At 43.1% G+C, this 27,917-nt stretch overlaps 1 protein-coding gene across 1 annotated transcript in view; it reads left to right on the top strand.

The window, feature by feature from the left end:
* Positions 1–2,607: 2,607 nt before the first annotated feature.
* Positions 2,608–27,917, top strand: part of LOC147197778 (protocadherin Fat 3-like) — a 58,207-nt gene continuing 32,897 nt past the window's right edge. The window contains exons 1-10 of the mRNA XM_086125774.1: positions 2,608–2,649; positions 3,765–3,975; positions 4,054–6,779; positions 6,882–8,253; positions 15,145–15,341; positions 15,519–15,672; positions 17,930–18,163; positions 18,504–18,896; positions 20,512–20,726; positions 22,502–22,639. Of these exons, the coding sequence (XP_085981900.1) occupies positions 2,608–2,649; positions 3,765–3,975; positions 4,054–6,779; positions 6,882–8,253; positions 15,145–15,341; positions 15,519–15,672; positions 17,930–18,163; positions 18,504–18,896; positions 20,512–20,726; positions 22,502–22,639 (5,682 nt within the window). The remainder of the gene's footprint in view (positions 2,650–3,764; positions 3,976–4,053; positions 6,780–6,881; positions 8,254–15,144; positions 15,342–15,518; positions 15,673–17,929; positions 18,164–18,503; positions 18,897–20,511; positions 20,727–22,501; positions 22,640–27,917) is intronic.

The raw sequence follows: 27,917 nt of genomic DNA, 5'->3' as shown, positions 1-27,917 counted from the left end.
TCAGTACAGGCAAACTCATCCAATTCACCCATTGATATTAGAGACGATGGCACGCATAAATCTCATATATTTTGATTTCGGCTGCAACTGTGTGTGCCATGACAAGGTTGTTGCAATAAATACATTATAATAACAAATATTGATGCTATAATTTATTTCTAATTATAGTTAGAGAACAATGATTATGTTGTGCAGTTGAACAGTATGCATAATTCCAAAATCCTGTTACATAATATACTGCAATAACTGTCCCATGGTAATGTCCTTGACAAAATGTAAAAATTGTGGAAATTTCAACAAATTTTTATGGTAGTGATTTTCTATAGGTTAGCAGCTTTTTTTATGTGTTCTTTTTCCATCCATCCATTTTCCGAACCGCTTGATCCTCACTAGGGTCGCGGGAGGGTGCTGGAGCCTATCCCAGCTGTCTTCGGGCAGTAGGCGGGGGACACCCTGAATCGGTTGCCAGCCAATCGCAGGGGTGTTCTTTTTAAATTAAAATAAAAATGTGGCCATCTTTTCTTGGAATCCCTCTGGTATAAAGGAGTGTATAGTTTTTATCTTTCTGTCCCCCAAACAGCTCTCTGTGTTTTGGCTGACTCATGTTGTGCCTTTTCACTCATCATTGGTGACTCACAGACTTTTACTAGTCATAACACGCAACTCTCACAACAGGCCTAAACAGTTCCTTGACCGTTTTCAGTCACAGTAAATTGCATTTGAGAATATATGTATCGATCACAGTTACTGCTAAAGCTTTTTTTTTGTTTTCAAATAATTTTAAGCGGAACAACCAAATTAGAATGTTATTTGTTTTACTTTCCCAGGAGACAGATTATATGTTTATATAAATGTTGATGCATTTAAAAATGTTTTATATGTAGATGCCATTGCCTGGCAACCAGTTCATGGTGGACCCTCCCTACACTCTACATTTTCAAATTTGGTGCAATTACAATTTTTAAATTTCTGACACAGTGCAGTTTGCAATCCAAACCCAAAGAATTCTAGCCATTAGAAACAATTTTTCAAATTCACTTCACAATGTGAGGAACAACCATTGTGGTCGGCTTGCAAGTATGACCCCTCAGGTCAAGAGTCTGGGTGTCATCCTTGATAGCACCCTCTCCTTCACCTCACATATCAACCACATCACTCGTTCTGCATATTATCATCTTCGAAACATCCACCGGCTCCGCTCTTCTCTCACTCCTCACTCCACTGCTATACTTGTTCACACCTTCGTTACCTCGCGACTCGATTACTGTAATTCCCTCCTGCTCGGTCTCCCTCAAAAAAACCTCCATAAGCTTCAGCTGGTCCAAGAATCAGCCGCCCGCATTATCACGCTCACACCATACATAAACCATATTACACCTGTCCTCCAACATCGCCACTGGCTCCCCATTTTACACCGCATTCAATATAAAATCCTGCTCCTCACATTCAAAGCCATCCATAACCTAGCCCCTCCATACCTATCTGACCTCATCCATATTCCTACACCTGTCCGCTCTCTTCATTCCTCCTCCTCTCTGTCCCCCCTGCTCGCCTCGTCACCATGGGAAACAGAGCCTTCAGCCGCTCTGCTCCCCAGTTCTGGAACACACTCCCCGCTGACCTTTGTAATACAGACTCATTAACACATTTCAAATCCAGCCTCAAAACACATCTGTTTAGACAAGCCTATTCACTCGGACCATAAAGCCATTATTTTTATTTTGTTGTATTTTTTCTTATTTTATTTGATGCTGTTTTTAACATTGTATTCGTGATTTTAACTGCTTGTTGTAAGGTGTCCTTGAGTTCCTAGAAAGGCGCCCACAAATAAAATGTATTATTATTATTATTATCACAGGCAAAAATTCTGTCACAAAGCGTTCACCAGAATGTCACTTTCCACAGACATTATAAAAATAACTTCAAAGCATTCATTGCATATACTTTCAAGAGATGTATTAGTACGGCCACTTAACGGTGATATCTCCTTTTCTCTGACTTTTCTCTCCATGGTCAAGGTTCACATCACTGTTACTGACAACAATGACAACGCTCCCATCTTCTCCCAGCCATTCTATGATGTTACTATTTCTGAGGACACACCTCCTGACACTGAAGTGGTTCAGGTCCTAGCACTGGACAGAGATGAGTATCATCGGCTAAGTTACACCATGCAGAGTGCAATAGACCCAAACAGCATGCGTCTGTTCCGTATCCACCCCACCATGGGCACGATCTACACAACCCAGAGTCTGGACCATGAGGCTCGTGCACAGCACTTACTTACTGTGATGGTAAGAGATATTCACATCGGGATTGACTGACCATGGTCGAGTTGTGGTCATGTCTACCTGTTAAATGTGTTATTGTCTGTAAAATGTTTACATTTAACCTAAAAACAGACATTTACAAACAGATAATATATGTTCTACCTGCAAATCCTCCACTTGCTTGACAAGAAGGGCGCTTGAGCATAATCTGTTGTCGTTTGTAAATGAAGTTACAGTACAGTACATCCTATTGATTTAATCTCCACGGTTACATCCGGACAGGATGGAATGCAGGAGATGAAACAGCAGAATATGATGTGGAAATATTTAGTGTAACATGGTGGATTTGTCGGTGACTGAAAGGAAAGGAGAGGGGAAAGTAGGAATCAGAGCGTAGGATCCAGGTGGGCAAAAACAGGATCGAAGCAGGTGTGAAAGGAAAGAGCAGGAGGCAGGCTGGGAACAAAATGCAAAACAGGGCAGGGTAAGTATTTCAGAATTTAAACTTAAATAGTGAAAGTGGCTGGAGACAATAAACTCAATAAAGACGATCTGGAAGCATGGTGGAGTCCAAGACCGGTGTTAGACAGGCAGCTGCTAATTGGTAGAATCACGGCCATCTGCTGGCTGGCTCTAACACGCCTGTGTCCATATCTGCAATTATTGCACGCACGCACACACACACACACACACACACACACACACACACACACACACACGCAGAGAGGGGAAAGAGTTGGCACTCAGGATGATGAGAGAGGGACCTGTTTATGAAATATACATGTAAATATTACAAGAAATTGCTGCTGCTTCTCGGAAGCTATGTTTGAATGTTCTGTACTTGGAACTTTAAACATTTACTGAGATTTGAATGTTAAAAATATAAAAGGTATACTGTACAGCAGTGGTCACCAACATGTACCCTGTGGGCACCATGGGGCCCTCAAGGACCACATGAGTAGCCTGCCGGCCTGTTCTAAAAATAGCTCTCCAGTGATGGGATTATTTTCTCAAATTTGAAAATACAAACCCTGGGAAAGATTCCTGAAAATAATGTGTTGCATCTGATATTTATCTATTTCCAAATATTGAGAAATCATTAACATGGTCAGTGTCTTCACATAGATCAATATCATTAGTTGTTAAGGATAACATCTAAGGCTTATTTTAGCTTTTTTTTTCTATTTCAGTAGTCTTATCAAAGTGGTAGCTCTGAATCAGTAACCAAGAAGTACCTCTTAATTTCAAAAACGTTGGTGACTCCTGTTGTACAGTATACTGTCGTGGGAATTTACAGGAAGTAATGTGAAAACACAGAACTTGGGTTAAATTGTAGGTTAGTATATACGTTGCTTTAATAATAAAAATGACTTGGAAACGTGTTTCTCATATTGATTTAGTCTTACTGTAAAGGCCTATCTATATATTGAAACCACTCCTCCAAGATGTAGCTCCGTTAGAGATACTAACATTTGACAATGTGTCCTGCCACAGGTTAAAGACCAGGAATTCCCTTACCGGAAGAACCTGGCTCGTGTGCTGGTAGAGGTGGAAGATATAAATGACCATGTACCGATATTTACCAGTGCACTGTATGAGGGTTCAGTCTATGAGTCAGCAGCCGTGGGATCAGCTGTTGTCCAGGTGACTGCCTTGGACAAAGACAAAGGAAAGAATGGAGAGCTTCACTACTCCATTGAATCAGGTTGATGCAACGAAAGATTTTTTAATATGATTAGAAATTGTTATTTTTCAATGAACCTTTTTTGTTCTTTTCTCACAGGGAACATAGGAAATTCATTTCAAATAGAACCAGCTTTGGGAATCATCACAGTTGCACATGACCTCGACTTGTCCAGTATCGGTCACTACATACTCACTATCAGAGTCACAGACAATGGCTCCCCCTCTCTGTCCACAACCACGATTGTGCGTATTGCTGTCACACTCTCGAACAATGCGGGTCCAAAGTTTCCTCAACCTGAGTACCAAGCTGACATCACAGAAAATGCCGTGATTGGGACCTCTGTCACCACAGTCAGTGCAGTCAGTCAGTCCACGCTCACTTATGACATCAAACAAGGCAACTCTGATCGAATTTTTCAGATAAACCAATACAGTGGAGTAATTACAACTAAAAAGACTCTGGACTATGAGACGAGAGCATCTTTTACTCTCACAGTACAAGCGACCAACATGGCTGGCTTGGCCTCCAATGCAACTCTTTTGATACATGTTTTGGATGAAAATGATAACCCACCAGTGTTCAAGCAACTTCACTATCATGGCAGCATCAGCGAAGCTGCACCAGTCAACAGCCTAGTTTTAAACACAGAAGATTCCCCTCTAGTTATCAGGGCCACTGACGCTGATCACAACCAAAATGCTCTGCTCATATATCAGATTGTGGAAGACACAGCAAAAATGATTTTCACAGTGGACTCAGGTACTGGGTCCATCAGGACCATTGCAAATCTTGACCATGAGACGTCTTCTATCTTCCACTTCCATGTTCAAGTCAGGGATAACGGTAGACCGCAATTGACAGCAGACAGCCCAACTGAGGTCACGGTGCAAGTCGTCGACACAAATGACTCACCACCTTGTTTCACTCAGAGTAACTATGAAACGGTCGTGCTTCTCCCCACCTATGTGGGAGTGGAGGCACTGCAGGTTTCAGCCATAGACCCAGACAAACATGCTACAGGACTCACCTACTCTTTCACAGATGGAACACTGAGACATTTTTCCATCAAACCTTCCAATGGTATCATAGTTGTTAAAAACAACAGTTTTTCCAGCGAACGTTTCCGCTTCAGTGTCAAAGTCTCAGATGGGAAATTTTCCACCACAGCTATGGTAACCATTCTTGTGCGAGAAGCCCTGGATTCTGGTCTAAGCTTCACTAATAATCTCTACACTTCCTCAATTCAAGAGAATGTATCTAACATCACCAAGGTGGCTGTCGTCAATGCTGTTGGAAACCGTCTCAATGAACCACTGAAGTACTCATTGTTGAACCCTGGTAAACGCTTTAAAATCCGTCCAACTTCAGGGGTAATCCAAACCACAGGTTTACCTTTTGACCGCGAAGAACAAGAATTCTATGAACTGGTTGTTGAAGCAAGAAGAGAACACGACCGTATGCATGCAGCCAGAGTTATGGTGAAGGTCCAGGTGGAAGACATCAACGACAATGCCCCTATATTTGTTGGACTTCCTTATTACGCAGCTGTTCAAGTAGAAGCTGAGCCAGGATCACACATTTTCAAAGTAATGGCAGTCGATGGGGACAAAGGAATTAATGGTGTAGTGTCTTATTACCTCAAAGATGACCACGGTCATTTTGAAATCAATCGACAAACAGGCAATCTTAATCTCAAGAGGGCCTTTGAGTCTGACCTGTCTAATATGGAATACCTGATGGTGATATATGCCAGAGATGGTGGTTATCCACCACTATCATCTACAATTGAATTTCCTATTACAGTTGTCAACAAAGCCATGCCTGTTTTTGACAAATCTTTTTATTTGGTGTCTGTCAATGAGGATGTGGCAGTGCACACACCTGTCCTTGGTATTAATGCAACAAGTCCTGAAGGTCAGAGTATCTTTTATACCATTGTTGATGGAGATCCATCCCTTCAATTTGACATTGGTTTTGACACTGGAGTCATCAGTGTCATCCATTCCTTGGACTATGAAATAGCAGCCTATTATCATCTGACCATCAGAGCAACGGACTATTTAACTGGGGCTCGTTCTGAGGTCGACATTAATGTGGCCATTCAGGATGTTAATGACAACGTCCCCATCTTCCAGAAAATGTCCTACTCTGTAGTTTTATCGGAAACAGCTGTGATTGGGACACCGGCTCTTCAGGTAATAGCTACCGACAAAGACTCTGAAAAGAATAATATTGTTCTTTACCAGATCTTATCAGATTCACACAACAACACAGACTATTTTCACATCGACAGCAGCAGTGGACTCATTCTGACTGCCCGTATGCTGGACTATGAACAAGTCCAAAAGTATGACTTTGTCGTGAGAGCTACTGATAATGGCTTTCCACCTTTAAGTAGTGACATGTCTGTCACAGTAGTTGTGAATGACACAAATGACAATCCTCCAGTTTTCAACCAGCTTCTTTATGAAGCCTATGTGAATGAGCTGGTACCAAAGGGTCAATTTGTCACCTGCGTCCAAGCCTCGGATGCAGACAATTCTGATATTGACAAACTGGAGTACAGTATTTTGTCTGGAAATGAAAAGATGAACTTTGTGATGGAAAAAAAGACTGGAATTATCACTTTGTCTAGCCATACTAAAGAAAGGATGGAACCTGTTTACAGCCTTAATGTTTCAGTGTCAGATGGGGTCTTCACCACCACTGCACAAGTTCATGTTCAAGTGTTGGGAGCCAACTTGTATAGCCCGATGTTTGGACAGAATGTATATGAAGCAGAGCTGAGAGAAAATGCTGCAGCGGGGACCAAAGTTATACAGGTAAGAATACATGCAGTAATTAGTGATTTGTTTTGCTTATTGTATTGTAATTGGAAAAAAAGCTTTGCATATTTATTGTATTCTTTCTTTTTTAAATTAAAGGTCAAGGCAGTAGATGCAGACCCCGGTGTTTTTGGTCATGTTGATTATTCCTTTGTCAATGATGTTGGCAAGAACCAGTTCAGCATTGATGCAAGTGGCCAAATCACCACAGTGGAAAAGCTTGATCGTGAGGACCCTGCGAATAAAGACATAGTATTGACTGTGCTTGCCCAAGACTCAGGTGGACGTGTTTCTTACTGTACAGTACAAGTTACACTTTTGGATGACAATGATAATGCACCTCATTTCAGTGCCACCGAATACAGAGTTTCCGTCAAATCTGATGTTGCGAGTGGATTTTTAGTGACACAGATTCAGGCCAGCGATCCTGATGATGGTACCAATGCCAGGGTGGAATATTCACTCTACAGTGAGGCACACGTCCCTGTGGCAGACATTTTGGAGATTGATCCTGAAAATGGATGGATGGTGACAAAAGGAAGCTTCAGCCATTTGAGAAACTCTGTGTTATCTTTTTTTGTAAAAGCTGTGGATGGTGGAAATCCAGTGCGCCACTCTCTCGTGTCAGCCTACATTCATGTTCTTTCTCCAGATTCCATCATTCCCTCATTTAGTCATCATCCATATTTATTTCGCATACCAGAGGACACGCTCATAGGCTATGCTATTGGTATGGTTCACCTTAACAGTCCTCCTGGATATGACACGCTCACCGCTGCCTTTTCCCTGGTTAATGGAGAGAATGGAGAAAACAACAAAGATGAGGTGTTCGTGATCGATAAAGACACAGGCGTTATAAAGATCGATAAGCTCTTGGACCATGAGTATATCAAAGAATACCACTTCAAAGTTATTGCCACAGTGCAACAGGCCAAGCTGGATTCTGTAACTTCTGTTGATGTTCATGTGAAAGTACTAGACCTAAATGACAATAGACCATATTTTGAGGCCGCCTCCTACGAAGCCACCGTTTTGGAAGGAATGCCAGTTGGGACCAGAGTTATCCAAGTGCAAGCACATGACCCAGACTCAGCTGCCAATGGACAAGTAACATACCGTCTTGGGGCCTTCACCACTTCAGAGGTTGATTCCAATACATTAAGTGGAATGTTCAGTATTGACTCGAACTCAGGCTGGATTTCCTCCCGCAAGAACCTGAACCACGAGTCCAACCCATCATACACATTCACAGTGATTGCTTCAGATCTCGGGGAAGCATTATCTCTTTCCAGTACGACCACTGTTACGGTGGCAGTATCAGACATTAATGACAACTCACCCATTTTCCTGGAGCAACGGTATGTCGGTACAGTTAATGAGAGTGACCCACCAGGAGAAGTGGTAGCTGTGCTGAACACAAGAGACGATGACAGTTCTGCCATTAACCGACAAGTCAGCTATCACATTACTGGTAAGAGCATTTTTTAAAATACTTGTACTGTATTTGAACTAATGTTGACATGATGTTCACAGTTGTGTTCTGGCTTCCTAGAATATGCAACAGAATAAGAGTTGCCCAAGTCCTGTCCTCGAGAGCCCTTTGCCAGTCGTTTTTAGATGTATCCCTCCTCTAAGACAACTGATTCAAATGATCAGGTTAGCAGAAAGCTTTGCAGGAACTTGGTAACAATCGTGAAAAGCGGCTCTCGAGTACCGGACTTGGGCAGTCCTGTGGTAAATAAATACAATGGCATTGTTTTATCAGAATCAGAATCAGAATCATCTTTATTGGCCAAGTATGTAGAACACAGAAGGAATTTGTCTCCGGTATAACACGCTGCATTAGTATCATCGTAAACAACAAATCATTGAACCATTTTAGAGTAACCAGTAGCAGTATTTGTAGTACAAGAAGAGTGACTACGTCAGTGACTGTTTAAGGAGTTAATGGCTAGAGGGAAGAAGCTGTTTAAGTGTCTACTGGATTTGGTGCGCATGGATCTGTAGCGTCTGCCTGAGGGGAGTAGCTGGAAAAGGTGGTGTGCAGGGTGCGGGGGATCCAGGAGGATTTTCCGTGCCCTTGTCTTGATTCTTACAGTGTGCAAGTCCTCAAGAGTGGGTAGGGCGGTGCCAACGATTTTTTCCGCCGTCCTAACTGTCCGTTGAAGTCGGATTTTGTCCTTTTTTGTGGCGGCCCCAAACCAAACCCTGATGGAAGAACACAGGATTAATTCGATGACTGCCGTGTAGAACTGTCGTAGCACCTCCTGTGGCAGGCCATGCTTCCTCAGCAGCCTCAGGAAGTACATCCTCTGCCGGGCCCTTTTCAGGATGGAGATGGTGTTGACTTCCCACTTCATGTCCTGGGAGACTGTGATTCCCAGGAACTTGAAGGTCTCGACGGTTGACACAGGGCAGTTGGATAGTGTGAGGGGCAACTGTGGAGAAGAATGTTTCCTGAAGTCCACGATCATCTCTACAGTCTTGAGCGTGTTCAGCCCGAGGTTGTGTCGGCTGCACCAGAGCTCCAGCTGCTCCACTTGTTGGCGGTACGCAGACTCGTCGCCGTCTTTGATGAGACCGATGACCGTGGTGTCGTCTGCGAACTTTATGAGTTTGACAGCTGGATCTGTTGAGGTGCAATCGTTTGTGTAGAGAGAGAAGAGCAGTGGAGAGAGGACACATCCCTGTGGGGCTCCAGTGCTGGTGGTGCGTATTGATGATGTTGTTGCTCCCAGTCTCACCTGTTTTGTCCGTCCCGTCAGGAAGCTGAGGATCCACTGGCAGATCGTAGGGGACACACCGAGGTGGAGAAGTTTGGGGGTGAGGAGTTCCGGGATGATGGTGTTGAACGCAGAGCTGAAATCCACAAACAGAATCCTTGCATAGGTCCCTGTGCTGTCGAGGTGCTCGAGGATGTAGTGCAGACCTATGTTGACTGCGTCTTCCACAGACCTGTTTGGCAAACTGGAGAGGGTCCAGCAGGGGTCCGGTGACGTTCTTTAGGTGGTTCAGCACAAGGCGTTCAAAGGACTTCATGACCACAGACGTCAGGGCGACAGGCCGATAGTCGTTCAGTTCCGATGTTGCCGATTTCTTGGGAACTGGGAGGATGGTAGACTGTTTGAAGCAGGATGGGACCTCACACAGCTCCAGAGATCTGTTGAAGATTTGTGTGAAGACCGGAGCCAGCTGGTCAGCGCAGACTTTCAGGCAGGAGGGGGACACTTTGTCGGGCCCCGCAGCTTTCTTGATCTTCTGCTGCTTGAAGAGCCGTCTCACGTCCTGTTCGTGGATCTGTAGTGGAGAAAAAGAGGGTGGAGGGGTAGATAGAGTAGTTTCTGGTAGAGGTGGGTGTGTGTGGGAAATGGGGGTGTCCTTTTCAAATCGGCAGAAAAACATGTTAAGTTCATTAGCAAGACCCTTATTGTTCACTGTTTGGGGGGATGGCATTCTATAGTTAGTGATTGCTTTCAGGCCATTCCATACAGATGCAGAGTCGTTAGCAGAGAACTGGTTTTTCAGCCTCTCTGCATAGCTTCTGTTAGCGATGTTAATTTCCTTTGTCAATTGGTTTCGGGCGTGTTTGTACAGTGCCCGATCTCCACTTCTAAATGCGGCCTCTTTCTCTTTCCTGAGTTGCCTGAGTTTGGGAGTAAACCATGGCTTGTTATTGTTGAAGGAGCGGAAGGACTTCGTTGGTACACACATGTCCTCACAGAAACTGATGTATGATGTTACAGTGTCTGTGTATTCATCCAGTGTGCCCGTTGAAGTTTCAAAGACGCCCCAATCAGTGCAGTCTAAGCATTCTTGTAGAGCTAGCTTTGCTTCATCTGTCCATTTTTTCACAGTCTTAACAACCGGTTTAGCACATTTGAGTTTCTGTCTGTATGTAGGTATTAAGTGGATTAAATTGTGGTCAGAAAGACCCAATGCTGCACGGGCGACCGATCGGTATGAATTTTTGATTGTTGTATAGCAGTGGTCTAGAATGTTGCCTTCTCTGGTGAAACAGTCGATGTGCTGCTTATATCTTGGAAGTTCACGGTTAAGATGTGCTCTATTAAAATCGCCCAAAATTATCAGGAGTGACTCTGGGTATTTTAGTTTGAGTTTGTTTACTTGTTCGGCTAGCGTTTGAATCGCCGTGTTAGCGTTAGCTTGTGGCGCAATGTAAACACCGACTAGTAAAAAGGAGGTGAACTCACGTGGCGAGTAGAATGGCTTGCAGTTTAAAGACAGCGACTCCAGGTCCGGGCTGCAGTGTGCGTCGAGCTTCGTGACATCAGTGCACCATTCTTTGTTGATATAGAAGCAAATCCCGCCACCTTTCGATTTCCCTGATAGCTCCGTGTCGCGGTCGGCTCGGAGAAGGCGGAAGCCGGGTAGATGTAGCGCGGAATCCGGGTGGCGGTCACTGAGCCAGGTTTCAGTGAAGCAGAGCGCAGCAGAACGTGCAAAGGTTTTGTTGGTCTTTGTGAGGAGAAGAAGTTCATCCATCTTGTTTGGCAGATTTTTCCATTATGTGGAAAGATTTTGACAGAAAAACACTTGCTGCAAAATTATTAAATGACAGTCAGTCTAAAATTCTCCAAAGGTCAAACAAATAAAAAACTGATTATTTGTTTACAAACACAGAGGCAAAAAAAAAAATCTGCCGTGAACATTTTTTCTGTCGTGATTGAATACATTGTATAATTTTGAAGTTACCCACACATTCATTAAGGGCTAAATTAATGAGTCCTATGCCATAAGGAAACAGAGAGCAAAAGAAAAAAGGAAATTGATGAAAGTGGGATTAGTTCCGTCCTTGATTAAATAGAATGCATTAAGATCAAAGGATTACTTAATTCATTGACAAATAAGACGGTAATGAAGTTGGAACTTCCCATGAGAGTGAGGGAGGCACCACCAAGAGATGGGAGATAAAAGATCTAATGAATAACTTTGATGGAGGAAATTCCTTCTCGTAATTGCATTGCAACGAGGGTAAACTAGACAGGCACCCTGATTTGCGTCCTTACACTTGACAGTTGAGAACGAAAATTTAATGTACCGTATTTTCCGCATTAAAAGACACACTGGATAATGAGGTGCACCTTCAATGAATGGCTATTTTGTAAAAAAAAATTCATACAATGGACGCTTCACATTATAAGGCGCAATCTACAATGCCTCCACTAGATGGTGCTACGCTCCTTCCATTCAACTCGAGAGGCGTACGTTCAACTTGAGAGGCGTTCATGACCGCCTCTGAAAAACGTACATAAACTATTACGGTACTTAAATGAAACTACGAAAATTGAAAATAATGCATCAAAACAGAAAATCAAGCAAGGAAGTCACAAAATAAATTCTATATCCCCCCCCCCCCCCCTACAAAATTTATTTTGTGATTTCCTCGCTTGATTTTCTTCGTGGTTTCATTAAAGTAATAATTAATTTACGTTTTTTGGAGGCGGCCATGAACGCCTCTCAAGTGGAACAGAAGAAGGCACGGAGACGGACAAAGACGTACAGTACCTGGATTTGTTGAGACTGTGAAAACCATTAATAAAGTCTGTGTTTTAAAAAATAAATAAGTAAAACCACAGCTCTCCTTTTTTCAACAAATACAGGTGAGTCTTTGTCCGTCTCCGTGCCTTCTCTTATTCCGTTCAACTTGAGAGGCGTTCATGACCGCCTCCAAAAAACGCATTGGCATTTCCTTGATCATCGCGCCACGACTACCACGATCACATGTCAGTAGTAGTTATTTATTCCTTTGTTGTGTATTCACAAATGATGAAATCACAATATAAATTCTGTAGGGGTGGCTATAGAATTTATTTTGTAATATCCTCGCTTGCTTTTCAGCCCCCCCGCGACCCGAGTGAGGATTAAGCGGTTCGGAAAATGGATGGATGGATTTTCAATTTTCGTAGTTTCATTGAAGTAATCATAAGTTTACGTTTTTCGGAGGTGGTCTTGAACGCCTCTCCAGTCGAACGGAAGAAGGCACGGAGACAGACAAAGACGTACCTGTATTTGCTGAGACTGTTTTAAAAAATGAACACCACAGCTCTCCTTTTTCAGAGCTGCAACAAAAACTTATTTAATAAAGCAGCGACACAGTTCACTGAACCAACAGCAAGTTATAACATTGGAAGCATGTCTCCAGGAAGGAGCCATCTTGGAGTCGATGTATTACCGTAATGACCATACAAAAGACGCACCGGATTTTAAGGCGCTCGGTGAGCGTTTAAGAAAATTGAAGACTTTTTGGTGCGCCCTATAGTGCGGAAAATACGGTATATGGGATTCACTTGTATCGCACTTTTCTTCCTTCAAGGTACTGTATTTAATTAAAGCGCATTTACACTGCCTTTTAATTCACCAAGTCATACAATCAGAATCAGAATCAACTTTATCGTTCAAGTTTGTAAAACAGACAAGGAAATGTATCTCCAGTAGTATGAGTTCCACTGATATTGCAATAACAAGCAACTACGATAAACAAAGACTTTCTGTAATGTAAGGGTACCATTGTACAGTAGTATTACCCAATGGCAGCTGTGCGACAACGTGCAGAGTCATCGAGCAGAGATCAGTGGTGTCGTCATTACTTTACTTTGACATTTGTGTCGTTGGTGCGTTTAATGGTTGCTCTATTTTTAAGTTACCAGTAGCAGTAATTCTAGTCCAACTTTAGGGATGCAATTACAGTATTCAGAAAGTCATTGAGAGCTTTAAACTGTCTCGTGGTGCGTAATATTGATCAACAAAAATTACTCAGCGCCTCTATAGATTTAAGTCACTGTTTAGGGAATTAATGGCAAGAGGGAAGAAGAAGTTTGAATGTCTGCTGGTTATGGTGTGCATGGTTTGATGAAGAGTGGCGCATGTAGAGGTGGTTCCAGTACGATTTTCTGTGCCCTTGTCTTGGTTCTTGCGGTGTGCAACTCCTCAAGAGTGGGTAGTGTGATACCAATGATTTCTTTACCCGTATTCTTAACTGTGTGATGCAGTCAAATTTTGGACCTTTTTGTGGCGGCCCCAAACCATCCTGTGATGGAGAAACACAGGACTGATTCGATGACTGCTGTGGAGAACCACCTCAGCAGCTCCTTTGGCAAAAATTAACAAAAAAGACAAAAACAAAGACAATACTAGGGAGCGCATCACTGAGGCAGTCACTCATGTTGCGTCGTCTTAACCAGATGGATTTTTTAAAAAACTCTTTATTTACGGATGTTCCAGTCCAATCACAAAATTGGCGTCGATCATGGGATTTTCAGCTGATAAGGCATCAAGTGGAAAATATAAGTTTATTTATCATCTAAATGCAAATATGTTGCCAAGTAGAACATGGGTTGCTTAGTTTTATTTCACAATGCTATGTTTTTGCCTTTTTTTTTGAGTCACGATGCAGTTAGTGTGACACGCATGCACCAACAGACATACCTGTATCTCCTCCGTTGCGCCAAGTTCTCCTGCAGGCAGAGACAGAGCGGTGGGTTTGCCTTTGTAGCTTGTTTGGAAGGAGAGGCAAGCCGACATATGCTCCTCAATAAGTCTCACCTTGTCTGATTCCTTGTGAAACGGCATCGTCAAAGAGTTAAGAGAGCTAAGAGTTCAAGATTGCTATTTAAAAACAGCAACATATTCACATTTGTCATTATAGCCTTGATGTAGTAAGTGAACCAACAATATTTGTGGAAATGACATTCGCACTTTTTTCATTCATTGCATTCAGAAATTCACTCCGACACCCAAACTCTATTCTGAGAATGTGAGTGCTCTGAGAGGCAGAGTGGCTCCTTTTTCTTTCCTCCTTTTCTTTAAATTTCCAAATTTTGATTGGGCAAATTCCCCGTTGATTGTGTAGCTCGTCCAACGCACCCCGGGTGCGCCCAGATTGTGGCACGCTGAATAACTGAATAGCACTTTACAACACTGTGAGTTTCCAAACAGAGTGTAGCTAAATGCACTTGATATGTCAATACTGAGGAATCAATACACTCATGATCATGACCCAGCGAAAAATCACGGTAATAGGTAGTTCTTCATATTGTCATGAAAAACATGTTAATATTTAATACCTATTTGTTAATTTGACTCTAGAAATAGAAAACGTACTGGGAATGCAATAGACGCTCCGCTAGAATGAAGTACGAAATGGTTGAAATAAATAAATAAGCCACTGTGGTCTGCATTTTCTACACGTTTCAAATCCCAAAATAAATAAATAAATAAATAAATAAACAAGCACATTCCAAATAAATGCTCGTATCGTCTGATAAGTTGTAATCATCAAAGAACAAATTGTGTCAACTACTCAGACAGGAAATGGATTTCTCTGTGTTTCTCTGTTTTACAGGTGGGAACTATCGTGGCGTGTTTGCGCTCGGTCTCGTTCAGGGTGAATGGAAAATGTACGTGAAAGGGCTGCTGGACAGGGAGGAACGTAACCTCTACATTATTAATGTCACTGCAAGCGATGGACTGTTTGTTTCCCAAGCAACCGTGGAGGTCACAGTGCTGGACGCCAATGATAACAAACCCACCTGTGACCAGGTGACTATTAAGCTTGCTGCTGGCCACTGTCTTTGTTTTTGGGATGCTCTGTATTTGGATGTTTCAGAGGACTATAAATTATTTCAGAGTGAATGTAGCAAGCTGGTTTCAAAGCTTCATGAATTATTTAATCCGAGGGATGTGTCTCTGAGTGTGTTTGGGAATGTATGTCCACAGGCACTCTATACTGCATCGGTCACAGAGAATATCCCCGTGAATAGTGTGGTGCTAAGGGTCGGTGCGACCGATAAAGACGTGGGCATCAGTGCTTGGATCCAGTACTCCTTGCATGGCCTCGGATCCCATGACTTCAGTATCGACCCAGACACCGGTATGAATGCAACTTAGATATCGGGCTCTATTTTTGTGCACAGTGCAAGTCTCGTGTAAGGCGTGTTCTAAATCTGCACGGTGGCAGGTTGCACCCTGTTTTGGTATTTTCACACACATTTAAAAAGGGGCGTTTTCCAATAAAAGCGGCTCCTCTCAATCCTATAAAATCGTTGCGTGACATGGTAGAAGACGAAAATAATTTGCTCAAGTCCATGCAGGAGGTCGAAGCGTGTAAAATACGTTCAAAAGGGACTGCAGGCAGATCTTCGCGGCTTTACTGTATTACACAATACTTAAGTCACCATTTTTTTAAAATCTTGCACTCAACAAACACTCTATCCATCCATTCATCAATTTTCTACCGCTTATCTGGGGTTGGGTCGTGGGGACAACAGCTTTCGCAGGGAAGCCCAGACTTCCCTCTGTCCAGCTACTTCTTCCAGCTCTTTTCTGGGGTAATCTGAGGGGTTCCCAGGCCAGCTGGGAGACATAGTCTCTTCAGCGTGTCCTGGGTTGTTCCCGGGGCCTCCTGCCGGTGTGACACCTCACGAAGGAGGTGTCCAGAAGACATCCTAATCAGATGACCAAGCCACCTCATCTCGATGTGGAGGAGAAGTGGCTCGACTATTAGCCCCTCCCGGATGACCAAGCTTCTCACCTTATCTCTAAGGAAGAGCCTGGACACCCAAAGAGGAAACTCATTTCGGCTGCTTATATCCTGGAACTCGTTCTTCCGGTCAAAGCTCATGACCATAGATGAGGGTAGGAACGTAGATAAACTGTTAAATCGAGAGTTTTGCCTTTTGGCTCAGATCCTTCTTCACCATGACAGACCGATATAAAGTCTACATCACAGCAGACGCTGCACCGATCCGCCTGTCGATCTCTTGCTCCTATTGCTGTCACTCGTGAACAAGACCCCAAGATACTTAAACTCCTCCACTTGGGGCAAGATCTCCTCCCCGACCCGGAGAGGGCGCTGCACCCTTTTTCGACTGAGGACCACTTTTTCAGATTTGGAGGTGCTGATTTTTATCCCAACCGCATCACATTCGGCTTGGAAACGCTCCAGTGAGAGTTGGAGAGCCCTGCTTGAAGGAGCCAACAGTACCACATCATCTGCAAAAAGCAGAGATGCAATACTGAGGCCACCTCAACAACAACTTAGCTCTTAGGATTATTTTTTTAATATATGTTTATATATACATATACATATATATATATATATATATATATATATATATATATATAGAGAGAGAGAGAGAGAGAGAGAGAGATACACACACTCCAAGTATTACAAATAATAATAAATAAATAAATAAAATGTTAATCAAAATTCAACATCCATCCATCCATCCATTTTCCGAACCGCTTGATCCTCACTAGGGTCGCGGGGGGTGCTGGAGCCTATCCCAGCCGTCTTCGGGCAGTAGGCGGGGGACACCCTGAATCAGTTGCCAGCCAATCGCAGGGCACACAGAGACGAACAACCATCCACGCCCACACTCACACCTAGGGACAATTTAGAGCGTCCAATCAGCCTGCCATGCATGTTTTTGGAATGTGGGAGGAAACCAGAGCACCCGGAGAAAACCCACACAGGCCCGGGGAGAACATGCAAACTCCACACAGGGAGGCCGGAGCTGGAATCGAACCCGGTACCTCTGCACTGTGAAGCCGACGTGCTAACCACTGGACTACCGGGCCGCCCCAAAATTCAACATGTTTGTAAAAAATAAAAACCAACAAACTTGCTCTAACAAGTAATTAAAACTAACGGAATTTAAAAAACAAAATCAAAACTATAATTAAAAATTCCAAATTATTAAAACCCTGATGAAAACACACATTTCTTGAAATGATTTTAGTGTTAACAGGATTTTTTTTTTTAAATAAACTAATCCAGCGACATTTCCCATGTGCACGTGGCCCATACATGCCAATAGCTGCGGTCCCAGCAGGTGTGGAGTTGAAATGAATATCAGCAAACAATTTGTCAGGTGCGCTGGGCGCATGTCAGAGGAAATACCCACCTTGGCACAGTGTTCTTCTAAAAACACAAAAGGTGAAAGAAGGCTTGCAAAATCAAGATTCACCTCTTCAACTCAAAACAATCTGGGGTAACGTGTAAAATAGTTCAACATCTACAGCCTAAGTTACAAGCCTTTCATTGTGCACATCTACATCCAAATCACCATGCCCATTTTCTTCAATCTGTTATTCTTCCACCTGCTGTTAATAACTTCATTTCTCAGGTGAAATCAAGTCATCTGTAGCTCTGGACCGAGAAGTGACACCCCACTACTGGCTGGTTGCCCAGGCAACTGATGGTGGTGGGCGATGGTGCCGTGCTGAGGTGTGGGTGGAAGTGACAGACGTGAATGACAACCCGCCACTCTTTACCCTGCCACACTATACAGCAAGTGTATATGAAGACACTGCCACTAAAGCCCTTCTCACTCGGATCCAAGCCATTGACCCAGATGAAGGTGACGTGTTGAATTTGAATACTTACGACCTCAGAAAAAAACTGCTGTTGTTTCCTCTGATTCCTGAATCAAATCAAAATGGACATCGCAAAGGTCATTATCCAATAAGATATAAATGAAGTCCAGCTCTAAGATGTATGCAGTTGTTATGCTACAAATGGCTTTTCTTTGTTGGATTGGAGTTAGTTTGAGGTCATTTTTGTAGTGTCCATTCAATGCCCAATCCACTTCCTCCTTCCAAGGATAATTGGAAAGTTTGTATGTGGCCTATGTTTGGTCCGACTTCTTTTTCTTTTGTCTTACTGTAAAATAACTAGAACTACTTATTTTGTCTTTGCAGCTGGTCCAGGACGTACCGTTGTTTACTCCTTGGCGGACTCTGCTGATGGTTCATTCTCTATTGATCAGTCAACAGGCATCGTGGTGCTTGAACGCATCCTCGACAGAGAGATTCAGCCATCTTATCAGATAAAAGTCCGAGCCTCAGATCAGGGTTCACCTGTGCCCCTCTCTTCATTGGTCAATGTTACAATCACTGTCTTGGACATAAATGACAACCCACCGGTGTTTGAGCGTCGCGATCAGTCGGTGACCATCCCGGAAGATGTGGTAGTGGGCACCAAGATGCTCACAGTGTACGCTGCTAGCAAGGACATCGGAACCAATGCTGAGATTACCTACAGTATACGATCAGGAAATGAGCATGGGAAGTTCAGTATTCATTCTCTTTCCGGTGAGTACGACTGGTATTGTTGTCGGTATTGTTTCAATTGTAACTCACTTGAGACTGTGCGCGCTAAGTGGAGCATTCGAGATCAAGGGTACCCAACCCTCGGGCCGCGGACCAGCACCGGTCCGTGGGTCTTTTGGCACCGGGCTGCACAGAAAGAATGAAGAACTAACATTACTTCCATTTTATTTATTTCGGACTCTGAAAAATGTTTTTGGGGGTAAAATTACCAGATCCTCTGTTACATCCGTCTACAGCAGGGCTGCCCATTAGGTCGATCCTGATCTACCGGTAGATCTAAGACAGGTCCCAAGTAGATCCGAGGAGTGTCGAGGAGAAAAAAAACAAACAACCATTTGTGTGTCTTTGTACATGCTAGTAATATATTTTTGTGTTAATATACACTGCACCCTAATCATCTTATCAGTCTCATTTTCACAAAAAAAATATTTTAAAAATAAAATAAAGCAGGTAAATCTTAAATTTACGGTGGCGCGTGATTACGTCACCGGAAGTTGTTAGCGCTCAGCAGTTTGCAATTGCAGCTTGTGATCAGAGCTGTTGCGCTCTATCTTTTATCGTCATGATTCTCATTCAGAGTTTGCTTCGTGTACAATTCACCGAGGGCACGGGCAAAGAATAGGAATCTAGGAGGGCCCAGGGAAGCACTTCAAAACGGTACGTGTGAGCTACGATAGTTAACAGGCTGCAAAAGTGCGTCGCATGCCTCCGTATCAGGCTGTTTCTCATCATGGCGTGCGTGCGTGTGTGTGTGTGTATGTGTGTGCGTGCCGGTAAGGGTAGATCCCGGGAGGTTAGTTGATCGAAAAGTAGATCTTCGATCCAAAATGTTTGGGCACCCCTGGTCTACAGTATGTCACTCTTGACGCAGGTCAAGGAACGCTTCTGGGTCACGTGATAGCTTACCGCTAAAATGAAACCCGGGAGCTAGCAAAATTAGTAAAAACAAACGTCTTTGGGAAGGGGAAAAGGCCCAGCCAGGAGACAGAAGAGGAGCCTCCGACTTTCAAGAAAAAGAAGGCAACATTTAATAAACAGTATCATTTATCTTAACGGATTTATCTCAACGAGAGATTCCCACGCACTCTGTATAATATGCGGCGATGGTGAGTCGTGTTTTTCATGGACTTTGTATTTGTGGCGTATCTTATTTTGAAGGCACGTTTCAACGTTGCCACGGCCAGAGTGTTGCGGCCAGATAGGACGTTCCTTGTGTCATGATTCATGTTTATTATTATGCTTAGAAAATACCACAGTTTTCATGCAGGTCATAAATAATTTTGTTGTATTTATCCATCACACCTTCAAGCCTGGTCCCTGAAAATATTGTCTTACATTAAACCGGTCCATGGGGCAAAAAAGGTTGGGGACCGCTGTTCTAGATCATTCCATATTTTCATCAACATAGTGCACAATAGAATTTGAAATGATCCCATATCATTCCCCATCATTTCATTTCATTCAATATCATTCCACGAGTCCATATTTTCCCAGTGTCTCCAGAAATTGCATTTTCTAGTTCATTTTTTAATATCTAGGTGCTGCAATATGTCATATTCACCAGTGCTGGTTCTTTTCTCCGCTCACCTCCCTGTAGGTGCCGTTATAGTTGCCCAGTCACTTGATTATGAAACCTGCAGGGACTACTTCTTGACAGTGGAGGCTCAAGATGGGGGTACACCGCCATTGAGTGCCATTACTACAGTGAACATAAATGTAACAGACGTCAACGACAACGCCCCCATGTTCAGCCGTGACCTCTACACTACTGTTGTGTCAGAGGATGCCACCATTGGAGAGTCTGTTGTACAGGTATGGTCAAATCAGTTGATGAGTCGTTTATGAACCAAGACATCATGATTAATCAATTATCTTCACATTTAAAGTTTATACTGATCATGAAAAATTTCTCACAAGAAATATCAAATATGAGGTGCAGTTAAGTGGCACTCTTGGCACACTTACCAGTTGATTCCAGTTTAGAGTATAAGAATGTGCAACCATTTTGGATCGATTAGACCTTGTTCCGCATCTGGCATTTTGATTTGGCCGCAACTGATATTTTACATGTTCAACCTTTTCAGACACAGGCAGCATGTTTGACTAATGGCGAGCATGTCTTGCTCAGAGTTGAGAAGCCCTGGGTTCAAATCTCAGCTGTGGCTATCTTGTGTGATTTTTTATTTTATTTTATTTATTTATTTTTTCTCCCTGAGCTTTTTTGTGTTTTCATGGCTACCCCGGCTTCGTCTCAAATTCCTAAAGTCCGCTTCTGAGGTTAAGGAGTCTAAATTGTCCCAAAGTATGAATGTGAGTCTGAAGGGTCGTCTGTCTGTATGTGCCATGCCTTAATGACCGGTGACCGGTCCTGGGCATACCTCATCTCTTGACAATGGACAAGTTATTGTAAAATGTCACATACAGTATGATACATTTTTTTACAGGTAGTGCTGTGTATGTGTTAAATCAAAAATATACAAAAGCATGGTATTGGTATGATGGGCCCAGGGCCAGCTCACTCATCCGGTGAGATACAATAAAATACAATACATGCTGATTTTTATAGCGCTTTCACAACAGCGGCAGCTTTAACAAAACAGTTAACATAAAGTAAAATAAATAAACACAACACATAACATAAAACACGGACAGTCGTGCAGTCCTAACCACTTTTCCGTCACACGCTTTGTTGTTTGAAGCAGTTTGAGATGAAAGAGGAGAGAATCAAAGTGTCCAATCAAAGTGTCCATCAAAGGCAGATGCTAAGGACTCTGGCTGAAAATTCACCTTCAATGAAATTATATTCAAAGAAATTATTTTTAATAACGTCGAATATCAAGTCAAAAGGAAAGAAGATTACCTTCAAATGATAATTGGATACGAGAAGAGGAGAAAGGTGAATTCATCTGAAATCGGCGTTCTTTGCCAGGCAGCGCGGCGGCCTACACACTGTGGGTCACCCACTTTTAATTAATTCTTGAGTGCTCGGGTTAGTTGCTGTACGTTTCAAATTTTATGATGATGGTATTTGCACTTTAAATGGTATATGAAAATTAAAGGATTCCAGGATTGGGTGTGTGGATGCGTGCGTGTGGATGCATATATGCATTCGTAACGTGCATCCACACATGCATGCATAAATATTTTAGAGTTTTAAAATACAAGAAATTGAAGTAAAATTAGGCAATAAAATAAGGAACGACAGTGTTAGTCATTTAAAAAATGCATTTACTTGGTGAACAGTACTGTTACAGCATCTGAAACAAATGAATGAATGAATGGTTTATGGCCTGTTATGAAAATGTTTGCCACTTCACGAGTGATTATCATGACAACAAAGAATATTACTTCACAATGTTAATTACTTAGAGTACGTTAACATGCTCTTTAAAAACTTTGAAAATGTAGCTGAGTAACTGAGCGCACACTCACTGTACTCTTATCAATAAAGTTTTGAAAAACTTAACTCCACTGGAGCAGAAATTTGAGAAAAAAACTAAAGTGTGTAAATCCCCACAACCCGACATTTGAATCAGAAGAGTCTGATCTTTATGTGCGGCTTGCATGTGGACGTGCGTGCTTTGCAGTTGGTGGCAGAGGACATGGACAGTCAGCTGAATGGAGCCATCCTCTACTCCATTGTGAGTGGGGACCGAGACAACCAGTTCTTCATTGACCCACTCAGTGGGATCGTCAAAGTCAACAAGCATCTGGATCGTGAGACGGTAAGGGCACACAAACACACACACACGTAAAAATCCACATGAATCTCATAATATTATTTTAAACATTTACCAATTGGCAGTTTTTCTTTTTCATGAACAACCCAGAGAAAATTGGGCACTAATCTGATCTCATATTACATGCCATATTACGAGCCAAAAGCTCCCGTAGACACCCACTGAAAACTCTGGAAAGCGGATGAATCCCAAAGCAGATGGCAATTATTCACACCTTTCCACAAAAGCCAGACACACAAGTTATCTTGAAAGTCTCACACATGAGCTCAGTAAATGTACTTCCTGCCATCTCCATCTCCTCCACTCAGTCGTTTTCTCCCCCCTTCGCATTGTCTGACTCTTCGTCTATTCCTCTTCATCTGCAGCACCTGAAAACTTCAGTAACGTTGAGATTCTAATCATCAAGTACTCTCGAGTGTGGTCCGTAAGCCATCTCAGTGCAATTTGAAATTGGGTGGGTGGGATCAAAGCTTTAGGCCCGGGAGGCCAGAGACGTGAGCTAATGATTTAACAAATTTTGGTTATCGTTTTCCTCATAATGTTTTGCTGCTGCATTGACAATCCTCTCCATTGTACTTCATTATTATTTTTTTTTTAAATAGCAAAACAAACTGTGGAGAACCATGCAGCACATTAGAGAAACAAATCATGCGCGTGCGTGCAAATGCGTGTGCGTGTCTGTGTGTGTGTGTGTGCATGTCTGTGTGTGTGTGTGTTCATTATCAAACATCCATCCATCCATTTTCCGATCCGCTTTATCCTTACAAGGGTTGCGGGGGGTGTTGGAGCCAATCCTAGCTGTCTTCGGACAGGAGGCTGGGGACACCCTGTACCAGTTACCAGCCAATCGCAGGGCACACACAGATTAAACAACCATCCGCGCTTACACTCACACCTAGGGACAATTTAGAGGGTTCAATCAGTCTGCCATGCATGTTTTTGGAATATGTGAGGAAATTGGAATACCTGGAGAAAACCCACGCAGGCACGGGGAGAACATGGAATCCCCACACAGGAAGGTCGGAGCCGTGATCACACCCACGACCTCTGCACTGTGAGGTCAACGCACTAACCACTCAATCAACAGGTTGCCCATTATCAAACATCCATCCATCCATTTTCTACCGCATTATCAAACAATCCCTCATTATTACAACATCACAACAAACAAGTCACACCAGCTTGGAATTAAGGTACATGCAGTAAATATCATCCATCATACATTGTGACAACAGCAATGTTTGTCAAATCTCCTAATTTGGGATAATATGGAAATGCAAAAAACATGCCCATTTCCATCTAAACGTATTGGAACAGTGAGTCCAATTTCTTTGTTTTCACCTATTTTCAACACATTTGGGTGAAATATTAATCGACAACTATGAGGGGGAAACAATTTGACTTACTGCCGGCAATGCGATCCAAACTCTGACATCGGTGGTATAGCGACCGAACAGCCCGTATCAGGGGGTCCGTTACCCCATACCCACGAAGCACCCCCCACAGAACTCCCCGAGGGACACGGTGAAACGCTTTCTCCAAGTCCACAAATCACATGTAGACTGGTTGGGCGAGTTCCCACATACCCTCGAGGACCCTGCTAAGGGTATAGAGTTGGTCCACTGTTCCACGGCAGGGGCGAAAACCACACTGCTCCTCCTCAATCTGAGACTCGACTTCCTGACGGACCCTCCTCTCCAGCACCCCTGAATAGACCTTACAAGAGAGGCTGAGGAGTGTGATCCCTCTGTAGTTGGAACACACCCTCCGGTCCCCCTTTTTAAACAGAGGGACCACCACCCCGGTCTGCCAATCCAGAGGCACTCTCCCCGATGACCACGCGATGTTGCAGAGGCGTGTCAACCAGGACAACCCCACAACATCCAGAGCCTTGAGGAACTCCGGGCGGCTCTCATCCACCCCAGGGGCCCTGCCACAGAGGAGCTTCTTCACCACATTGGTGACTTCAACCACAGAGATAGGAGAGCCCACCTCAGAGTCCCCAGACTCTGCTTCCTCAAAGGAAGGCATGTTGGTGGAGTTGAGGAGGTATTCAAAGTACTCTGCCCACCGACTCACAATGTCCTCAGTCGAGGTCAGCAGCACCCCATCCCCACTGTACACAGTGTTAGTGGTGCACTGCTTCCCCCTCCTGAGACGAAGCTGTCCGGAAGTCGGCATCCATGGCCTCACCGAACTCTTCCCACGCCCGAGTTTTCGCCTCAACGACCACTGAAGCTGCGTTCCGCTATAAGGTAGAAGATAAGATAAGGTAAGAAGCTCGGTCATCCGGGAGGGGCTCAGAGTCGAGCCGCTTCTCCTCCACATCGAGAGGAGCCAGATGAGGTGGCTTGGGCATATGATTAGGATGCCTCCTGAGCGCCTCCTTGGTGAGGACGACCCAGGACACGCTGGAGAGACTATGTCACCCAGCTGGCCTGGGAACGCCTTGGGGTTCCCCCCGGAAGAGCTAGAAGAATTGGCTGGGGAGAGGGAAGTCTGGGCTTCCCTGCTAAAGCTGCTGCCCCCGCGACCCGACCTCGGATAAGCGGTAGAAGATGGATGGATGGATAGATGGAACTATGAGGGGGGGGAAAGGTCCACATTTCAGCGGGCTGTATTTACATCTGTACATGATTCATAACTTAAAAGAAGCGCTATTTAGAACATCACATTTCTTGCTGAGAAAATGCGTTGGACCAGATATGAGCAGAATCAAACAGGGTGAAATGAATACAAATAAAATTACATACATTCTTCCCCAGTGTCTTGAGAAAATGTATCTTAAATTCTGGAAATGAGCTGGTGCTCACGTTGCACCCGTGTACTCCTGGCTCAATTCCAAGTACCCTTTACATGATGGGGGCGGAGGTAGAGTGTTGTGATGAAGCCAGGTATGCTTGCCCAGAGTTTGGAGAAAAAAAAAACGGACTCATAGATGAGATTATGCTTTGTATTTTCTCTTGTGGAGGCAGTACTTCATCAAGAAGTTGTCATATATCACTTGTTAAATTCGTGTCTCGCCCCTGTGCATGTGGTGCATGCAGTGGTCACATCGCCAATAGAATACAATATAATACATCTTTACTTAAATAGCACTTTCACGTCAGCTGCAGGTGTAAAAAAAGCGCTTTACAGAACAAGTAACATAAGATAACAAAATACAGTTATATAACATAAGACACAGACATGCAATAATAACCATATTCCAGCAAAGGCCTTGTTGTTTGATGCAGTTATAGATGAAAGAGGAGAGAATCAAAGTTTCCTTTCACCAGTGGATCAGAGACATCATGCTCAAAACGTGCATGACGTCCTACATGTCAACTACAAGCTAAGTTTGAAAGTAAACCAGAAGCTGTAGTGTCCATTGACGATGAAAAGAGATTGGTTCACTTCTCCTATCGCATGTAAAGCCGCTTCAATTCCTAGCGCCAACGCTCAGTTCCAAATAAGCATACCGAAAACCCCGCTACACTGAAAAACGTTTCGTCGAATTTCCTTTTTTATTTTGTCAATTGGTTGCAAGAAATAAATCATCTGGATCCAGATCCTGAAAAAAAAAAATTAATTGACCAGACATCTACTTGCTACTCTTACTACCACTTGACGAGATAAAATTGAAATTCCAGGCACCTTTTTTTTTTCAGTGTATGAAAAACATAGCCAGGCTGACTGCCAAGTTAGATGCGGGAAAACCAATTGTTATTGCTGTGTTATGTAAATTAGCTGCTGAATTGTGACATAATTACTTGGTAAAATAAGGAATGTTTTTTTTACCAACACATTTTCTGAAATCGGCGGCAAATGATTTATGTGTTGGCAAGTTATGAACCTTCCATATCGAGTATATACAGTATATATTTTTTACTTTTCTCAACTTCAAAATGTCTTATCTTTCCACTCACAAACAGCCCACTGGTTTTCATGTTGGTTACACCTCTAAAAACTAATGTAGTCTTAAAGCCCTTCTCTGAAACAAAGTATAGACATGAATTTCTTATTTTTATTGCCTTTGTCGGAAAACACACCTCAACACCAGTCACATAATTTTCCATTCCTTTTGCTCAGTTGAAAATAACTGTAGGTGGGTGGAAATAAAAGGGACTGCTTTCTATGTTATGTGTCCAAACTAGATATAAGTACTGAAGGAAGAGCTGAAACGTTGAGCTTTTATCTCATGCTCATCTTCTGATCTAAAACCCAAATCATTTTAGTCTACAGCAAAAATAATGAAATAAGAAATAATAAAATAAAGGTCCTCACCAATTTAATACTTTTGGAGCGGACTGTAGCGAATGGCCACACTCCCTTATATTCAGGACATGTGTATAGTCTAAAGCAGGGGTGGGCAATTATTTTCCCGGGGGGGCCAAATGAGAAGCAGAAAATATTGTGGAGGGCCGGGCCAAAAGTTAGAAATAGAAAATAAAGAAGATAGCACAATGTCTTTGTATGCCAGTAATAATGTAACATTCTCCTCCACCATCACACTCAGCACCAGTTCTCCTCAAGGATGTGGACTGAGCCCCCTGTTGTTCACGCTCTACACATTTGACTGCTCTCCGACTCTTATTAGCGGTCCAGTTTGCGGAAGGTTTTTAACATGATAACAATCAAACCATTCTAGGAAATGTTCATTTACTCGAGCCACAAGCAATTCACTCTGAGCATGGAAATTGCCAGAATCGGACTGAGTAAGAATCGCTTCCTTGTTTTTCAGTCTCGTAGATTTGAGTCTTTCCGACGCCAGGCGTCTCCTGAATGTTTCGTACTTTGTTACCCGCTTCATTTAATCAGATACATATCACTTTCCCTTCCATGGTCATTACTCACTCCCTCTTTCTTCGTCTTCCCCTCCCTCCCTGTGCTCTGCAACTTGAAGTAACTGTGCCACCTGGCATTGAAATACCTGTCATTACAAGTCCAAACGAAATGAATGCAATCAAACCTTAATTGTGCACCAATCTTCGGCGGGCCGGATTAAAAAGACCAACGGGCCGGATCCGGCCCGCGGGCCGTAGTTTGCCCACCCCTGGTCTAAAGAGACCAAGTGCAACTGCTGTTTCTGCCTTGAGGGATTCTTACTGTCAGAGAGGTATTGATTTAATATTTTTAAAAATAATTTAAGAAGGTAGGTTACAGTCGTGAAGACCCAATTAAGGTAACTGATACATTTTAAACATTGCTCAATTTGAGGCAAAGCAGCTCAGTCCCACAGCAAGCCTCAAGCAAAAATAATAAACAACGTTAAATTAATACC

This window comes from Hippocampus guttulatus, chromosome 12 (genome assembly GCF_054856545.1).
Source record: "Hippocampus guttulatus isolate MCC_2025c chromosome 12, RoL_Hgut_1.0, whole genome shotgun sequence".
NCBI lineage: Eukaryota > Metazoa > Chordata > Actinopteri > Syngnathiformes > Syngnathidae > Hippocampus > Hippocampus guttulatus.
This window is presented reverse-complemented; position numbering and strand designations above follow the sequence as displayed.